We start from the raw sequence: 18,238 nt of genomic DNA on the forward strand, positions 1-18,238 counted from the left end.
TACTGGAAAACTCTTTTTATTTTTAATGAATTCAATAGTGTTCTGGTTTAAAGTGAAATTGATTCAAATAAATTAAGAATAACAACAAGTTAATCAAATCTGTATGAGAATCTGTTAAGTATGAATAGAACTGATAAACATCTGAAATTGTTGTAATTCTCACAACTTTCTGAGCTGCTATTGAGTTTTCACTCAGTTTATCAAACTGTCTGTAATTGACAATGGCTGATCTTTTGATAAGCTGTCTATTCGAAATGTACAACATTTCAGAGTCTGTTTCTTTGCTTAAACTTGCATTATTTTCAAATCCTGATTTCACAAGATCAGTTGGCACTTTATCATCATTTATCATTTTTAATGACTGATTTTCAAGTTCAACTTCATTTCTACTTTTAGATATGCATTTTCGTTTAGAAATATCACATTTAATGTATGATGAATCACATCCATTGTAAGTTTCATTACAGGAGGGCCTAGGTGTATAATAAACATATTGATTCCAAATGTCACTTATTCCATCAATAACCATAACACTTCCTAAAGACATGGGAGCAAATGGTGAGTGTGTTGGTCCTCCATAGAATTCAGGATAATCAGAAGTTGGATCTATTCCTTTTGCCTTCTGTTGTTCCCTGAACTCTGTCCATATACAGTCCGTGAAAGAGTGAAGCGGATAAAATATTGGATCAAAAGCAGCTATTTCTATTGTTTTCATCTGCCCACCGATCCATACATGAACGTCATTGTGTATTTCTTCAATGTTGAATTTCTTCTCTGCTGCAGGATTTGTTATCTCCCCTAATCTGCTCTTTGATAAAATATCCTCTATATTTTCTTTTGACATTAATTTCCCTTGTCCACTTAAAAAACGCATGAGGTAGCCATACCCAAATTGTGTTTGCCAATGACCAAAAGCCCCCTTTTTGATGACCCCATCACCACTTCCTATAAAGTCAGGTGACCAGATAATAGAACTGTATGGTTTGTCCATGGCTTCGTCCAATGTTACATCCCAGTATGGTATTGTAACAGTCTTTACTTTCTGTCTCAAAGCATTCTCCATCCTTTAAAAAGAGAAGATTAGTCAAGTCATATAATTATGATGATAGATTACTGCTTATCATTCAGTGGCAAATGAAAGTTATGTTCAGGACAAGAATATGTTAATATGTAATATGAATATTGATATAAAAAATGGTGATTGTTGGTTGATTAAAGTCCAGTGGCAAATATTTCGTGCATGTTAAGGACCAGAACAAGTGACAGTTTGAAGGAAACTTATACGATAGTTGAATGCATATATGTATAACTTTATAACCACTGGACGAATTTGAGCCTGGACATTTTGTTTAGACACAAGTCTATTGTTGAAGTGTGTATGTTGCCCTCTATATGTATTTTTTAAATTATTTTTGTTGTTGGTTTGCTGTCTCATATTCTTTATTCGTTTAAGATATCACCACATTATTATCAGGTTGTTGATTATCATCTACGATAATTGGATCTGGTCCTAAGACCATACTCAGTATTATTTTTTAACCTTTAATCCATCTGTCATGCTGATGGATATTCAAGTGAATGGATGGGATGTCTTCTTTGTTTTCTAGGTCTTTTTCGTTATTCTGTCCACCATTGTCTTCTACTGCATAACCTTTTCAATCCCTCATATAATACATATTGGAATAAAAATTACTATCTTTTTTGATTAATGATTTAATTTAGATACTTACATCAGTAGAAAAACTCTGTGCCAGCCCATAAAATTTGGTCCCTGATGTGCATTAGCATTAGCAGACGATCGAGCATGGATATTAGCCAGCAGGTCATATTTGTTCAAGCTAACTGACTAAAAATAAAGTAGAAACATTAAAAGTTACTTTAGATGGTCAACCTTCATTTATAAGTTTATATGTATCGATTGAAATATATTAGATAAACATAGTTGTGATCGCTCCATTATTGTCAAAAATTTCTGTCTCGAGTTTTCAATTTATTGACAGTGTTTAAAAATAACATATTCTTTCTGTAGAACAGAATCACTTTTTTCCTGTGTTCTTAAAGAATAAAATTGATTCAACCCGGGTTTTTTTCTCTAAAAAATCTAAGGATTTTTTGGAGTTATTTTAAGCAGAGACATATATACAGTCTCTGTTTTAAGCAATCAGATGCATTTATGTAATGGTTTCCATCTGTTTATCGTCTTGAAGATGCATGAAAAATTACTAAGCCACTAGACGTTAAGCAACTAACAATCGATCAATCTATCTTTTACACACATCTGACATTGTGGGATAAATATTTTTCTATTGTTAAAAACAGTATATGATTAAGTTGTCTGATGTTTATTTTTTATTAAATTTGTTTTTTCGATCAAATTCGATTGCTGTGTCTGAATTTACTCGACATCTTTTACTCGTATCTACTTATTACAATGTACTTCAAAATTAAACTGAATAACCACCATCATGCTATTAACTTCGTAGAAACATCAGAAACTGTTCACCCAGATAACAGACCAACACAAAAGCAATTTTAAAAAGTCATTCCGATATAATAATAAAAAAAACAACGCCAAGCTGCATATCCCAAATTAAAGATAATTAAATGATAACATTATGTTGCCGGTTTCTTTGTTAGCCTTAAGACATATATATGTACATAAGATATGATGACAATAATTAAGTTTTAGGCATTTATGATATTTTATTATAAAAATAAAGAAATTAACCACAACCAGAGCACGAGTTCTGATAGTGGGGGATTGAACCATATTTAAATGACAACCAAAAACCATCTGATCCGTTCTGAATATTTCTTGAGAGTACTTTCAAAGAGAATGGCCTTTCGCCTCCTTTGTAACATGACGCTTTACAAAGGACATTCACGTTGATTGAATATGGAACATGGTGTAAATGAATATATACAATAACTCTTACCGTGTCGTTCTTTAACAGATTAAATGCTACATTTAAATCTTCTCTTTCCTTTTCAGATAATTGTCTGTACTCCTTTCTTAATCGAATATCACTTTCATTAGGATGGTACAACAGAGATCCGAGCCATTCTTGGTCAACAGACGATAGTGGAATCTCGAACTTTTCAGACTTCGGTTCAGCTGCAGTTTTAGGGCGGGTATTTCCAAATGAGGATGCCGTCGAGTTCACTTCAGTGGCAACAATTTTCTTTTTTCCATTGACCACCGAAGAATGGATGAAAAAACTTTTTGAATGTATGCTGCTTACAAAAAGGCATAGGTATACTATTATCCACAGAAGCAGTATTCGTGTATCCTTCAAAAAGAGTAAAACGATTAAAAGTTGACGATTAGAAACGAAATTATTTAATATCGCTATAAAACGTTTAAAATGTCTGTTTTAATCCTCAGGTGATGTATATACATTTTGCCCTCTAATATTGGTGAGTAGTTCAGATCCCACAAATACTTCTATCCTTTTACCTTTACAAAACAAATACACCAGAAAAAGGTTTGGTTGTTAAGTGACCCCCTCCCAATTTTTTAAACGAAAATTGATCTTTCATATTTTAAAAAAATGTCACCCTAACTTTATTTTTTATATGATTATACGTGTGTTAGAATGTGGCCACTGGACGTGAGTCAACCAATAACTAATCTATCTTAAAAGTTGGACAGACTGTCGTTTTATAATAGTTTTGTGTATATATACATAAAGTTGAAACTACATTCCAATGCTACAACAGTTTCTCATATGTCTCTAAAAAAATCAAGTTAGAATTAGAAAGTAATTGTTTTAAACATAAATTACTCACCATCTCATTAAATTCTTATAATACCAGAAACACTTGCTTTATTTTCATTTCAAATCCATTTTCAAGTTTCATTATTTGTTGAATATAAACATAACGATTCGTATTTCACTAAGCAAATCTACCCATGTTCTCAAGATATTGATAGAAATCTGCACAGTAATAAGGAAGTGCCTACGGTAATCATCTGACAATTTCATGACATTAATACAACCATTTTCTTCTTTACGCTATTAGATTTTCATAAAATATCAATTTTTCTTCTGATCAAAAGGGACAACACTTGTTAAATAAAGCCCTAATATCGGCGTGACTAAATGGGAAAAGGGGGACACTTTTGTCAAATTTTCAAAATAGGTAGACATAAGTTCTAGGTAAAATATGAAGGTTGTGTTTTGGTCTGCCTACTTGAATTTGACTTAAATTTGTCTTTCTGTATATTCATATAAAAAAGTTGAATTATTTTTTATTCTCATCCTCTGTAGAAAGCGATGCTACGTTTCTAAAACGAGGTCGTAAGGCAGAGAAATTTTATCGTGTAACACAACCATTTTCCGTAACAGAATATTATATTATTAAATAGATAGATTAGAACAGTATACTGAATCATAGTTCACGGTATACCCATGTTGCATCACCATGAACTTAAATGACTGAAATGTATATCATACAGTTTTCCGAATTATGAAAATCTACGATCTCTTCATCATACATGTATTTGTAATGTATCCTATATTGTTTCTCATGATACCCTAAATAATTTGACTTATTACTAGAAACAATAATGGAGTACAATATACTAAATGACAAAGTGACGTTGGAAGGATTTAGTAAACTTTGAGAAAAGATATTGGGTATCAAATCTTTACTCGAATTACGTTTATGTCGATTATTTTTAAATTAAAGAGACCACAAAATGGACTTTGAAGAAAGAGAATACTGCTGTACAGTTGAACATTAGCAGATTAGTTCTACTAACCCATATTTCATGTGTGTCAGTGGTTAATATCAATGTCTTTTAACATATTAACCCAATCATCGATACCAGTATAGTTGGTAATAACCCCCAACATAAAACTAGTAGGTTATTTTTATTTCTGAAACAACTCTTCCATTTCCCATTTTTTTCAAGTACAAGTATACTTTATAGCTTGCTGTTCGGTGTGAGCCAATGCTCTTTGTTCAAGACCGTACTTTGACCTATTATGGTTTACTTTTATAAATTGTGACTAGGGAGGAGACTGGAGAGTTGTCTCATTGGCACTCATACCACATCTTCTAATATCTATATATCAGTTTTAATGTTTTATAGTATTTCGCGTAAAAATCTTATCTCATACGTTGCCTGACAAACAGTTTTAACAATTGAGCCCCCTTTTCTTGATCTATATTAGTTCCATTTCTTATCAATATCAATATAATGTTCCATACGTTGACAACTGTCATACACCTACTTCATGTAATTGCAGTAATTCCGAATATATTTATGGACCCATTTCCCATGTTATAACAGAAGATCTTAACATCGTCCAAGACCGAGAGTTAAAATCATTCCTCAGTAAAGGACCTAAATATAGTCCCCCGTCTATTATTAATTGGAATGAGTGTCGTAATATCATCCACGACTCACTCCATACTTACTGTATGAAATGGATAAAACGGAAAAAAGCTGACAAAAAATCTGTGGACTCTTTTTTTAATTCAGTAATGAAGATAGTTGATATACGTATTCAACATTTTAAAGAACATTTACTATTAACAATAACCACAATAAACCTTTTTCTCGTATCAAACATAAACTAAAAGAACTAGCCAAGGAATTTGTTTTTGTCCCGGCCGATAAAGCTGCTAATAATATTATTATTGTTTGACGTAAATTTTACATTGAGGTTCTGAAAAAGGAAATCACCAATTCACCAACATTCCAACTGACTCCATTTTCAGAAAACGAAATCTGTAACAAACATAACCTTTTAGCCACCGCTTTACAAGCAGAGCCAAATACAATGAAAGTCCCAACTATGTATTGGCTTTCGAAGCTACACAAAACCCCTTACACATATAGATTTATTTCGTCTTCAAGCCATTGTTCAACTTCTAAATTGTCTATTCTTCTTACCAGCACACTTGGTACAATTAAAACCTTATAATAAATTGTTCAAATAAGGCCTTCTAAAATAGTGGAATAAATTACTTTTGGAGTGTCAAGAACTCGTTGGAAGTACTTGATAAATTGCATGCTTATATTGGTGATTTTGAATCTGTTCAAAGTTTTGATTTTTCTACCCTGTATACCACATTGCCTCACATTCTCAGTAAGAAAAAAATCACACACCTAATTAAATGGGCATTCAAAAACTCAGAATGTGAATATATATGTTCAAACTCTTTTAGGTCATTTTTTAGTAGCAATAAACAAAAAAACTATGTTAATTGGACATGCTTTGATACTATATTTGCCCTTGAATTTTTACTAGATAACATTTTTGTTCGCTTTGGGGATTCGGTATATCGTCAGATTATCGGAATTCCAATGGGGACTTACTGTGCACCACTTATTGCGGACCTCTTTTTGTATTGTTATGAGTTACAATTTATGACAAAAATAAGCAAAGACCCATCAAAACAACATCTGATAAACAAATTTAATAATACTTTTAGATATTTGGATGATATTTTGGCTCTCAATAATGACGACTTCAGTATGTATATTAATGAAATTTATCCTGCTGAACTTACTTTAAATAAAGCTAATACTAATAATGACCACTGCCCTTTCCTCGATCTTGATATCTATATCACTAACGGAAAGCTGAATACTAAAATGTATTATAAAAGGGATGATTTTTCATTTCCTATCGTTAATTATCCGTTTTTAGATGGTGACGTTCCCTTGTCACCATCTTACGGTGTTTATATATCTCAACTTGTACGATTCGCTCGTGTGTGTAACAATGTTTTAGATTTTAACGAGAGAAATTTATATATTACTGAAAAATTATTACACCAGGGTTTTCGATATCACAAACTAGTCAAAACATTTACTAAATTTTATCATCGGTATAAAGACATCATTCGTAAATATAGCTCAACATGCAGACTTTTTATACATTCAGGTATTTCACATCCAATTTTTTATGGAAATATTCTTTATAAAGCACAAAGGTGTCAGTATTCACCTCAGAAACTTACAAAACCTTTGAATAAACTTATTAAGAAGGGATATAATTACGATACTGTTGTCAAGTCATTAAAGATTGCATATTTTGGCGTTAATATTGAGTCACTGATAAGGTCTTTGCGTCGGAACTAAACACATTAATTCTGAAAACAGTTGTTGGCATGACACGGGTTATGTTCTTCTCATATATGTTATGATGGTATGATACTAAACCCCTAACGGGAAGGATTGTGCCTGATGTTCATATGATGAAATCATAATCTTTCAGTCAGTTTAATTGAAGTCTGGAGCTGGCATGCCAGTTAACTGCTAGTAGTCTGTTGTTATTTATGTATTATTGTCATTTTGTTTATTTTCTTTGGTTACATCTTCTGACATCAGACTCGGACTTCTCTTGAACTGAATTTTAATGTGCGTATTGTTATGCGTTTACTTTTCATGTTTAACCCCGCCGCATTTTTGCGCCTGTCCCAAGTCAGGAGCCTCTGGCCTTTGTTAGTCTTGTATTATTTTAATTTTTGTTTCTTGTGTACAATTTGGAAATTAGTATGGCGTTCATTATCACTGAACTAGTATATATTTGTTTAGGGGCCAGCTGAAGGACGCCTCCGGGTGCGGGAATTTCTCGCTACATGGTGACCTTCTGCTGGTTTTTTTTGGTCGGGTTGTTGTCTCTTTGACACATTCCCCATTTCCATTCTCAATTTTATTAATAGATAAGTCTCCCCCTTTTATTTTTCTTAATACTTTTAATTTTGTTTTGATTTAGGGTGAAAATAAAAGTCCTGACGTTGGCAAACAGTTTTCAGTTGTCGTCAGTATCTAAAATGTTCAAGTTTTAGAAATAAGTTTGAATTGACTTCTTTTCTTTAGAACACACAAGAGTGATTATTTAAATGTCCTACTTAACGTAATAGGCTTCTGTCGCAGTTTACTTTTACATGTCCGACCCAGAGACCTACTTCTTCTTGTTTCATAAAGAGAAAGTGTTTAACTTTTATTATATATATGAAAAGTACAACAATTATTTTATAAAGTCATACCAGGGCTGTTGTACAATGATCATACAAAAAAGTTAGTTAGTATAATCGTTTTATCCTGAAATTTACATCCAATACTTATAACGTTAGTTGTTTTTAAATTCTTATTTATTGTGTTTAATTTTCCAAAGAATCGCCATAGTTTAAACGCGGACCGCAAAGAGAACCCCAAACTGAACTTGGAAGTTTAACACGGAAGTGTATAAGACTTGTATAAATAAAGCAAACCTTTAAGATAAGAATGAAGAACGACATGATTTCAAATTAACATGAAAAGTAACCACTCTAAGAATTGTCGCAATGGCATAATTCATTCTGCATAAGGGACCGGTCAAAATTTCTTGATGCATGGGACCGGTGCAAAAAGAAAATTGTCTGAAATAATTCTCTTGATCCCATGGTTACTGTCAGAATAAAAATATGCTTGTCCCATGCACTTTACCTAGTAAAAAAGTGTGTGTCCCATGTTAAAGCACAAAAACATGATCAAAGTTGTGGATACATTTCATGCTACAATGTATTTGGATAGCTGAAAAATAATGCTACTATGTGTGAACTGTATCTATTTTGCTATTATAAAGTAAACAAAACAATACATAAGCATATGTTATTGCCAACACAGGAGCCCAAACAGATGACAATATGTTATTGATTATAATAAATGATAAATGCAATATTAAACAATTAACATGTATGAAGTGTATGGTAGAATACATTTTTTCAAAAAAATTGCAGCTTAATTTAGAATCTGACTATTCTAAATAAACAGTGGGTAGGTAAATTTTCAACAAAAATTTTTTTTACAAAAATATGATTTTTTGTTCTGCTTAGAATAAAACTGGCAATCCCCATTATTTGAATAGTCATATCAGAAGAAGTGAACATCTCAAGACAGTTAAATTTTCAAATTTAAAACGAGAGGAATGTGAAAATAGCATCAAAATTAAAGAAGTGAACATCTCCAACTTCCACTTACAACAATATTGTATTTTAAACATTTTTTTTAAAAGTGGGAAAAAAGTAAAATTTACTATCAACATATATGCAGCTTGATTGATTATATATTTATATCTGGGCTATTCAGAGCTTGTTGGGTGTGGGTTCCAGATTTGTTGTGACCTTTGAATGAATATTCCAATCATTTCTTTTGGTAGTATACTACTGTATTTGTTAAATTTCCACAAACATTCTTTTTCTACAGCCAGTATGTATTATAAAAAAAAGAGTTTTCATTCTACAATGTCTGTTGAATTTGCATAATCATGATAATAATATTTATGATTAAGGTAGTTCAGGGGGTCATCACTGAACATCATTTCTGAGCATGTTAGATTTTTGTTTTATCTAAGGAATTATGGTCTACATGTACAAAATAAAACAGAAACATTAAAACAATTCATTTTGTTTAATTATGGTTGAAGTAGCACTTTTAATTGCATGGTCATTTTCAAAATTTCTGTTTCAATCCAAGGACATTTTTCTGTGACAAAAAATTGGCATAAGATTTGTTGTTCTGATGGGATCATTAGGTTGCCCAATTAATTAATTAGTAAAAAATAAAAGTGATGTTTAATAGAAAAAATACCTTCTGTCAGGAAAGACAACTCTGGTAAATGGGAGACAACTCTGCTTTATGGGAGGAAAGATTTATATTTGACAATCATGCTTTTTTGTGCAGAAACCCTATCCATGAATTCGTTTTTTTTTACATTTGTTAAACAGTTATACATGTAAAATATCTAATCAAATTTTTACATATATATTTTTTTAATTTTATATCAAAGTATTTTTTCATGTTTATTTTGTTTCAAAATTTTTTGTTGTTGCCTTCACTGTTCTTTAAATCTTGAAAATGAATTTGCTATGTTGTAACTGTTAAATTCACATTGCTAGATGTTCATGATGTTATTTTTGTTTGTTATAGATTTATCAAATAATTTTTTTTTCATATACAGACATTGTTTCAAAAAGTTCATGTCCCATGCTTGCCAATAATGAAAAAACATTGAGTCCCATTCCTGTAAACACTGCAAAAAGTGCTTGTCCCATTACAGTTTGCACCGGTCCCATGCATCAAGAAATTTTGACCGGTCCCTAAAGCACAGTACTGACCCAATCTAATTAAAATAAAGATATCTGATTAAGTTATACTACATGTATGAGCATATGTAGTATAACGAAATCAGAGATCTATATTTTAATTAGATTGAGTATTGACCCCAATCTCATTAACATATAGTTCTCTGAATTCTTTATACTTATACATGTAAGAGCAAGCGAGTTAATATAGGTCTGAATTTTAATAAGATTGTACTGACCCAACATAGTTTATTGTACCAAAAAATAAACTGACGAAAAATTCACGAATCGCAAGAATCAAGCTTAAATTGGAAATTGAGAGTTTTCAGCGCTGTTCTTTTTCTAATCCAGTTTTTTCTATAAATCATCTATGAAATATGAAGATTTGAGCAGTTTTCATCAATTTGGCAGATGTTTAAAATTTTCACGTTTTTCATCACGAGGATTTTCTTTCCAGTTACATAAAAGAGATGAGTGACCTGTCTAAAGGCCAGACTTGTCAAAATGACATGACAACAATTAAATCACTTTGCCGGACAATGGACAAGCTCAAGGTGTTTCATATTCTCTTGTCAACCGAGGTTGAAGATGTAAAATACTTTTCTCTTTTCAAGTGTTAAATTTCAGTCAATAACAAAAAATAAAGCAATCAAGCCACGAAGCAGATAAAAGCATATAATTTTGTTTCATTCAACTGGGAATGAAATCCGCGATAGTCAGCTGTTTTCTATTTAAGTTTGTCGCCTTGGTATAGTATAGTGTGTGAAAATAACATTCCGCTCAATGTGTTTGTGTTTAAAACCAAAAGAAGTAATGTAAGGAAATAATCTCAAATTTCTTTTGTGCGATATGCGAAATAAACTATTTGAAATTTGAAACTACATGGTCAACTGGTGACATTTAACATTGGACAGATACAGATATGTCATTTTTATGGAAAGAGTGTCCGTCCTAAAATGTTTTACACAAATCAAAACTAAACGACCGTAACGCCCATCATTTGTTACGAGATGTCACTCAAAGTTATATAAGACTGTCCTAGTATTTATTTGCGTCCGACTAAGAGGATTCAGTACATGTGTTGTTTTAAACACAACCAACAAGAAGTGAATTTATATTGAGTTTTACTTACAGGGATGTATACTCAGTACATGTACTTGGGAACATCTGTGTATACTCCACTTTTATTGGCTTTGTCTTTTCTTCTGGTATGGATCATTTATCGTACAAAAAAGGATGATAGAAAATGTTCAAATGCCCCGGGTCCAATGGCCTGGCCAGTGCTCGGAAATCTTCCAAGTCTCGGGAAGAAACCTCACGTATATTTGACGGAGCTCAGAAAAAAATATGGTGACGTTTACCAGATCATGATGGGCAGTAGGCCGACTATTGTCATAAATGGACTTACTGCCATCAGAAAGGCGACCGTTAATAAAGCGGAAGACTTTGCCGGTAGACCAGACTTTTATACATTTAAGTTCCTGGCAAACGGGAAAAGTATGGGATTTAGTGATTATGGACCAAGATGGAAACTTCACAGAAAAATTGCACAGAATAGTCTTTCGTCGTTCACAAATAAAAGGAACAGTCCGATCGAACAGGCAATTATTTCTGAGGCCGAACTCTTGACAAATAATATGCTATCATCTAAAGGAAAACCTGTAAATCCACACAATGAAATCTATCTTTCCGTTGGTAACATTATTTGTGCACTTTGTTTTGGTCAAAGATATCAGAGAGACGATGAAGACTTTGTTTTTCTAGTGAAAATGAACGATAAATTCATGGCAACAATGGCTGCTGGAAATCCCGTCGACATAATGCCATGGATGCGCCATTTTACAAAACGATCTTTCAATACGTTTCTTGGTATACTTAAAACTATGGATAATTTTAGTTTGAAAAAGAGACAAGAACATCTGGATACTTATAACCCGGCCAATCTTCGCGATGTTACTGATGCATTAATCCGGGCCACGGAAGAAATACCAGAAGAAGCCAAGTCCGCCGTGGGACTAACAGATGAACATATACTTTTGACTGTGCAAGAACTTATTGGTGCTGGTTTTGATACTATTGCAAGTACGCTACAATGGAGTGTGCTATTTATGGTAACCCACCCAGAAATTCAAGAAAAGGTCCATCAGGAAATTCGAGCGTATGTTGGGATGGACCGATATCCCGAATTCGAGGATCTCGAACACCTTCCGTTCACAGAATGTACAATAATAGAAACCATGCGACACTCCTGTATATTCCCGTTTGCGCTTCCACATAGCACAACTAAAGACACGGTTTTGAATGACTATTTTATACCGGAAAATACTTTAATTTTCTTAAACCTCTGGTCCGTTAATCATGACCCGAAGGTATTTCCAGAGCCGCAGAAATTCAATCCCTACAGATTTCTAGGTGAAGACAAGAAGTCTGTGAACAAGGTAGATTTGTTCTTACCGTTCGGTGCTGGAAGACGAAAATGCCCTGGTGAACAGTTAGCTCATATGGAACTTTTCATATTTTTTGCCACAATGTTGCAACGTTGCAAATTTTCCGTAGTTCCTGGCAAAGTTCCCGTTATTGACAGTAAATATGGACTAACATTAAAACCGTTGGATTTTGATGTACTTGTGGAACACAGATAAGTAACTTTCAGACTTACAACAGTATTATTGTTCGTTTTGATTATCATAGAATGATATGAATAAATAAAAAAGACACACATTTTCGTAGAAGTTATTATTCTTCCTTTAAATGAATGGAGCACCTGAAATCATTCTCCATATTTGAAAGGGTTCGTGTTGCTTTATCTTTATTTTTCTATGTTGTGTTTTGTGTACTACTGTTAGCCGCTTTGTCTTTTTCTTTTTTAGCCTTGGCGTTGTCAGTTTATATTCGATTTATGAGTTTGAATGTCCCTCTTGTATCTTTCGCCCCCCCCCCCCCTTTTGTGCTAAAATGAAATACAAACTGGCGTTTCCATTCTTGTCATAATACCTCATCGGGTGTTACTTTTGTATAACTTTTTAATTTCTCAAAATCAAATGCATTTAAATACATTGCAAGTGTGTTTAATAAATAATACTCCGTGACAAATTTATTAATCATGATACATATGGATCATAGGACCATAGATTGCATTTCAAAAAAACAATTGTTAAATGCAGTCATATGCAATAGTACTGCATGCATAGTGCATAGAAACTATACAATGTAGCTTGCTCTCAATGAATGCATGTGCAAATGTGATCGTTTCCAAAGGAATTGATATAGGTTTGTCATTGCACTGTATAGTAAGCTTGGTATGTTTGTCGTTTATTATATTATAGACGTTTTCTCGTCTCAAAAATTTGTCTTGTTGCCAGATATTTGGAAGTGTCTTTAATTTGTTCAAAACATAACAGGCTCGGAGCAATTTTGAGGTAAAAATACACCTCTATTGTAGAAACCCGTAATCTATGATGACCTACACCTCTTTTATATATGTTCTGTGTGTGGTCAGCTTGATATATCTACGGTGAAAGGCACACAAATCATTTTATTTATAAAGGAAGTTCACCGCATGGTTTTCATAAGTTTTTTCTCGTAAGTTCTTAAAGAGTGAAAACAAAAAAGACAAATAAGAGGCGTAACTTTCCAAGTGGACAGTCGAAGCTCATTAGCAGAAAGATATTATACTTATGTACAATGCAAACACAAAAATACAAAAAAAAAAGACCAAAAGAAACACACTTCTTAGAAAACTAAAGACACCGTAACACGAGCCCCACAAATAATATGACTACAGACGATCTTCTGTTCTTGTAGGGTAATCAAATCCTGCACAATTGGTGAAAGTGACACATTATTTTGAACCTCACATTTTACAGTCTGTTTCAACACACAGATTTTGTTTTCACATGTTAACAATTTAAGGCGAAAAATACCCAGTGAGCGATATTGGAGCCTCTAGCTTGGTTTTTACATTACGGATATTTAAAAAAAAATCTTCTATTTACTTGACATGTTCTAATATACCATTACACGATTACATTGGAAACAATTTTCATGTACCACCACTCGTGAAAAATTTACTAGTAATTACCAAATAAACTTCTTCTAATGTGGAATTGTTGGCAAGAATTGTTGGCTGAACTAATAAAGATTATCGCAACAAAGAAAATACTTAAAAGGAGTCCAGGCTATCAGCGCATTAAACGCTTTCTACGACTACATTAAGAAGTATGCTAGTTTATACCGTCTCTACCACTCTCCATTTTTCAAGTGAAAATGAAGCAATATATTATTCGATAAAAACAAGATTAAATTGAGATCTTTATTACATAAGATCTTTATTACATAAGATAATATACCAACAGTAGAATGCTTAAATATTTTTTTTCGTTTATTGTTTTTGTCGTTTGTCGTTTGTTTTCTCTTTTGAATTGTTTTACATTTGCCATTAAGAGGTCTTTTGTAACTCGTCGTGTTGTTTGAATTTTGCTACTTGCAGAACTGAGTCCGAACGGTGATATAAATAGTTGCTAATTTCGAGGAAAAAGGGTTCCAATGCCGGACCCCCATTTTGTATCCGCCAATGCATAATGCATATTGGTTATGGGTGTTCTTTGGTGCCAAACATTACAACAAACATGTACAAAATTAGGTAAAATCTACCACTAAAGTGTATGGAAATTATTATGTTTTGGTGTTTTAAATTTTTATGCAACAACCATTTGATTTTCGGGGGGGGGGGGGGGGGGGGGCTATGGCCGTGATTTTTTTTCTCTGTTTTTTTCCAATTTAGCATTACAGATAGTGGCAGCTGAGGGTGCAACAAATTTTTTTTTCTCTCAGGGTCAAAAACAAATTATTTTTTCTCCAAAAACTGGAAACAAACTTTTTTTCCAAAAAAAAACATAACCCCCCCCCCCCCCCGAAAATAAAATGGTTGCTGTCTTATATGTATTTTAGTTTTAGACTTTTTGGACACTGTATATAGCAGTCTCAGATTTATACATTTTTCCATTCTAAAATTCCAGAAATTTCCTACAACTCTTTGATTTTGGGCTCTCAATGATGAGAGCTTAAAAATCGCCTCATCATTCTTCCATATACAGTATGTGGTTTGCAAGGAAAACGTGTGCTTCTTTTAAAACAACAGTATTAAAAGTACTGACATACTGTTCACTCCGATCAACAAGCTGGTTCATGAATGGCTGGAAAGTTTACGACAGGTATACTCAAATAGTACGTGGCACTTGAGATCACCCCTGGTTTTTGTTGTGGTTAGTGTTGCTCAGTCTTTATTTTTTTTGTAGTGTTTTGTCTTAAAAGGGGGTAGTATATACCTAACATAATAAGGACTTCGCGGTTCAGATAACAAGCAAGATAACTAAAGATTCTACATTAACCTACACACTCAATGCATTCTGTTGTAAAGTTCAAATGAAGTGGATGTAAGCAATTATATGCAACTGTAAGGCCAGAATGCCTTCAACATGAGTATAGTCGGCTAGAACAGGTCCCAATATGAAAAATATGAAACAATTTAATTGAGGAAAACTCACGGCCTAATTCTAAAAAAAAAATGTTTTTCGAAAAACAAATATAGCAGGCATTAACAATCGACAACCACTGAACTACAGCCTCCTGACGTGGTATAGATACATACATAATATGGCGGCGTTAAAATAGTTTGCTTGCCAGTTTGTCAAACCCTTCCTCTAAACAGGGACAGTAGTGTGTCAGACTGTCAGTACTGTTGTATAACATAAGAACAAATCAGAAAAATAAGCTGAAATGGGCTAGAAACAAAACAGATACAAATCTAGCGAAGCCACAGCAGACTGGACAACTAAAAAAGATACGCTGTCACGTCAGACCAGTCATAAAACTTTGCTCAGTGCTCGGAGCACAAAAATCATGCTCGAAACATGAAATCCAGTATTTTGATTGGTTGAAAGTTTTATGACCGCAATGCCTGATTGGTCTTTTGAAGACGAAATTCGCGTCTGGCGTAAATATAAAATTTCAATCCTGGTATATATCTAGATTAGTTTATTTACAACCACTGGGTCGCTGCCACTGCTAGCCTGGTGGGGTTTTAATTCCCCGAGGGTACCACCAGCTTATTAGTCAACACTTCTGTGTTCTGTGTTGACTTGAGTTATCATTGATACATGATGTTCATAATTATAAAGTAACTGTTAACAAAGTTTTGAATTTTTGAAATACTAAGGCTTTTTCTACCTCAGAAATAGATTACCGTAGCCGTATTTGGCAAAACTTTTAGAAATTGTTGGTCATCAATGCTCTTCAACTCCGTACTTTATTTTGCTTTGTTAACATTTTTTTTATTCAAGCGTCACTGATTCAAGTCTTTTGTAGACATCTAACAACAAAACAGATACTTAGTACTGATTTTAGATTTCTCGCAGTTAATCACAGCTGGTTTAAAACCAGTAAAAATCATGTACCTTAGAGTGTTTTAAGGGGGTGTATATCCTGTGCTAATTGTTTGTATTTGTTGTTTCTAATGGCTTCTCGTTACAAAATATGAAGGGTCACTCAACTAGGATAATCCGTGAAAATATAGGTACAGTGGTGACAGTACATTATTGTTCGCTGATATATCATATATATTATACAAAGCTATACATATCAGTAATTTAGTACAATTATATGTTCATAGTAATAATACAGAAATACGCTTAAAATATTGAAATTAATAGACAACAAAAAATAATACAGATTTTGGAATAAAGGGGGAGGGATAAAAAAAATTGTTCTGTCCCGAAGTACCTTTGCTTGAAAATGGCTGACAATTGTCGAATTAGATAAATTATAAGACCTTATAGGGCTGAGCTTGAAGTATATACCGGGGTTAGTCAATATACTCATGATCCCCAGATGTTTGTATATATCATTTTTTATTAGAATGCCCTCTTTTTGATATTCAAAGGGGTGATTTTTTTCAAGACATTTCTAACAATTGTTATAATTTTATGAATTTAAATAATTCTTCTAAATTATGATGGCTCTTGACCCAAGAAAATGTTACTCTTATGGGAAAACTTGGCTGTTATATTTGTGACTGTTTTGAATTAAGGAGATCGGGTACGAAACTGACACTAAGTCAAGTAAATAATTTGAGAATAAATACATATATAACATGTAATTTTCAGTATTCTTTTATTCACAATATATATGTGGTTTTTAGCTTGATTCTGACCAATGCTTATATTCCAAATTTATATGTAAATATATGCCTCTATTATTGTTGTTGATACCAATTATGTAAATCAATTGTATCTGTTTTTATGCGCTTTATGGGCCCTGTAATTTGGGGGGGGGGGGGGGGAATTCTTGTGTACTTTAAGAAATGAATTAAGCATATTTATTCACAGCTCAGCATGGGGTTAAGATATAGCTGTTTGTGTTACATGAAACTGAGACTACTATAACACAGTGTTAGTCTCAGCATGAAAGTTCATCGCAGATGCATATTTATCTAAAGGAGTAGGTCCGGTAAGGACCGATTTTGGCCTCAAATATCAGGTTCATCTGACGAAAGATTTTGACCACTTTTAAACACTAAAGTGTCTATTTTATTTTATTTTATTAGTTTATGTTAAAGATTTTAACTAATTTGGTCATTAAAAACGATCCGATTCAAGCTCGTATATGAAAAATCTACAAAATATGCCGAAAATGTCACTTTTCAGATGGTTTTTGTCATAAATGAAAGTGGCCGCATCCGTGTTCATTCTCAACTTTTATATATGTTATGTTTTATCATCAAATCCTACTTACATTTTAATAGAAAGGATGAACACGAATGCGGCCACTTTCGTTTTTCACAAAAACCGTCTAAAATTTAACTAAAATGCTAGAATTGTGAAGATTTCAGTGATTTAGCATGACTTAATGGTGCTAGTTCTCGATATATGTGCATTGAATTGTCAAAAACATCCCATATTTATGTAGCAGAAGCATTCTACTGTCCAATAAATAACTTAAAGTTTACTGTTTAACAATTTTGTAAAACTGCTATATTTTGGGGCCAAAAAGGGGTCTTATCGGACCTTCTCCTTTGATTTGATGTAGTCTTAAAATTTACGTAACCAAAATAAAACGGAGGTCATCCTCGTGCGAAATCAAATTTCCCGCGCTT

The 18,238-nt window shown here is 33.0% G+C and overlaps 2 protein-coding genes across 2 annotated transcripts; one reads left to right on the forward strand and one right to left on the reverse strand.

Annotated features, from left to right (window-relative positions):
- LOC134721630 (putative tyrosinase-like protein tyr-3) lies at nucleotides 1-3,932 on the reverse strand. Its single transcript, XM_063584747.1, has 4 exons — nucleotides 3,790-3,932; nucleotides 2,937-3,290; nucleotides 1,731-1,846; nucleotides 1-1,064 (listed from the first exon to the last, which is right to left on the reverse strand). Exons 1-4 carry the CDS (start codon nucleotides 3,790-3,792, stop codon nucleotides 32-34), a joined length of 1,506 nt encoding a protein of 501 aa, XP_063440817.1. The 5' UTR covers nucleotides 3,793-3,932; the 3' UTR covers nucleotides 1-31.
- Nucleotides 3,933-11,123: 7,191 nt separating this feature from the next.
- On the forward strand, nucleotides 11,124-12,811 carry LOC134721631 (cytochrome P450 1A5-like). The gene has a single exon (XM_063584749.1). The coding sequence runs from the start codon at nucleotides 11,223-11,225 to the stop codon at nucleotides 12,726-12,728; it is 1,506 nt and encodes a 501-aa protein (XP_063440819.1). The 5' UTR covers nucleotides 11,124-11,222; the 3' UTR covers nucleotides 12,729-12,811.
- Nucleotides 12,812-18,238: the final 5,427 nt, after the last annotated feature.

The sequence above is a fragment of the Mytilus trossulus genome, chromosome 6 (genome assembly GCF_036588685.1).
Source record: "Mytilus trossulus isolate FHL-02 chromosome 6, PNRI_Mtr1.1.1.hap1, whole genome shotgun sequence".
NCBI classification, from domain to species: Eukaryota; Metazoa; Mollusca; class Bivalvia; order Mytilida; family Mytilidae; genus Mytilus; species Mytilus trossulus.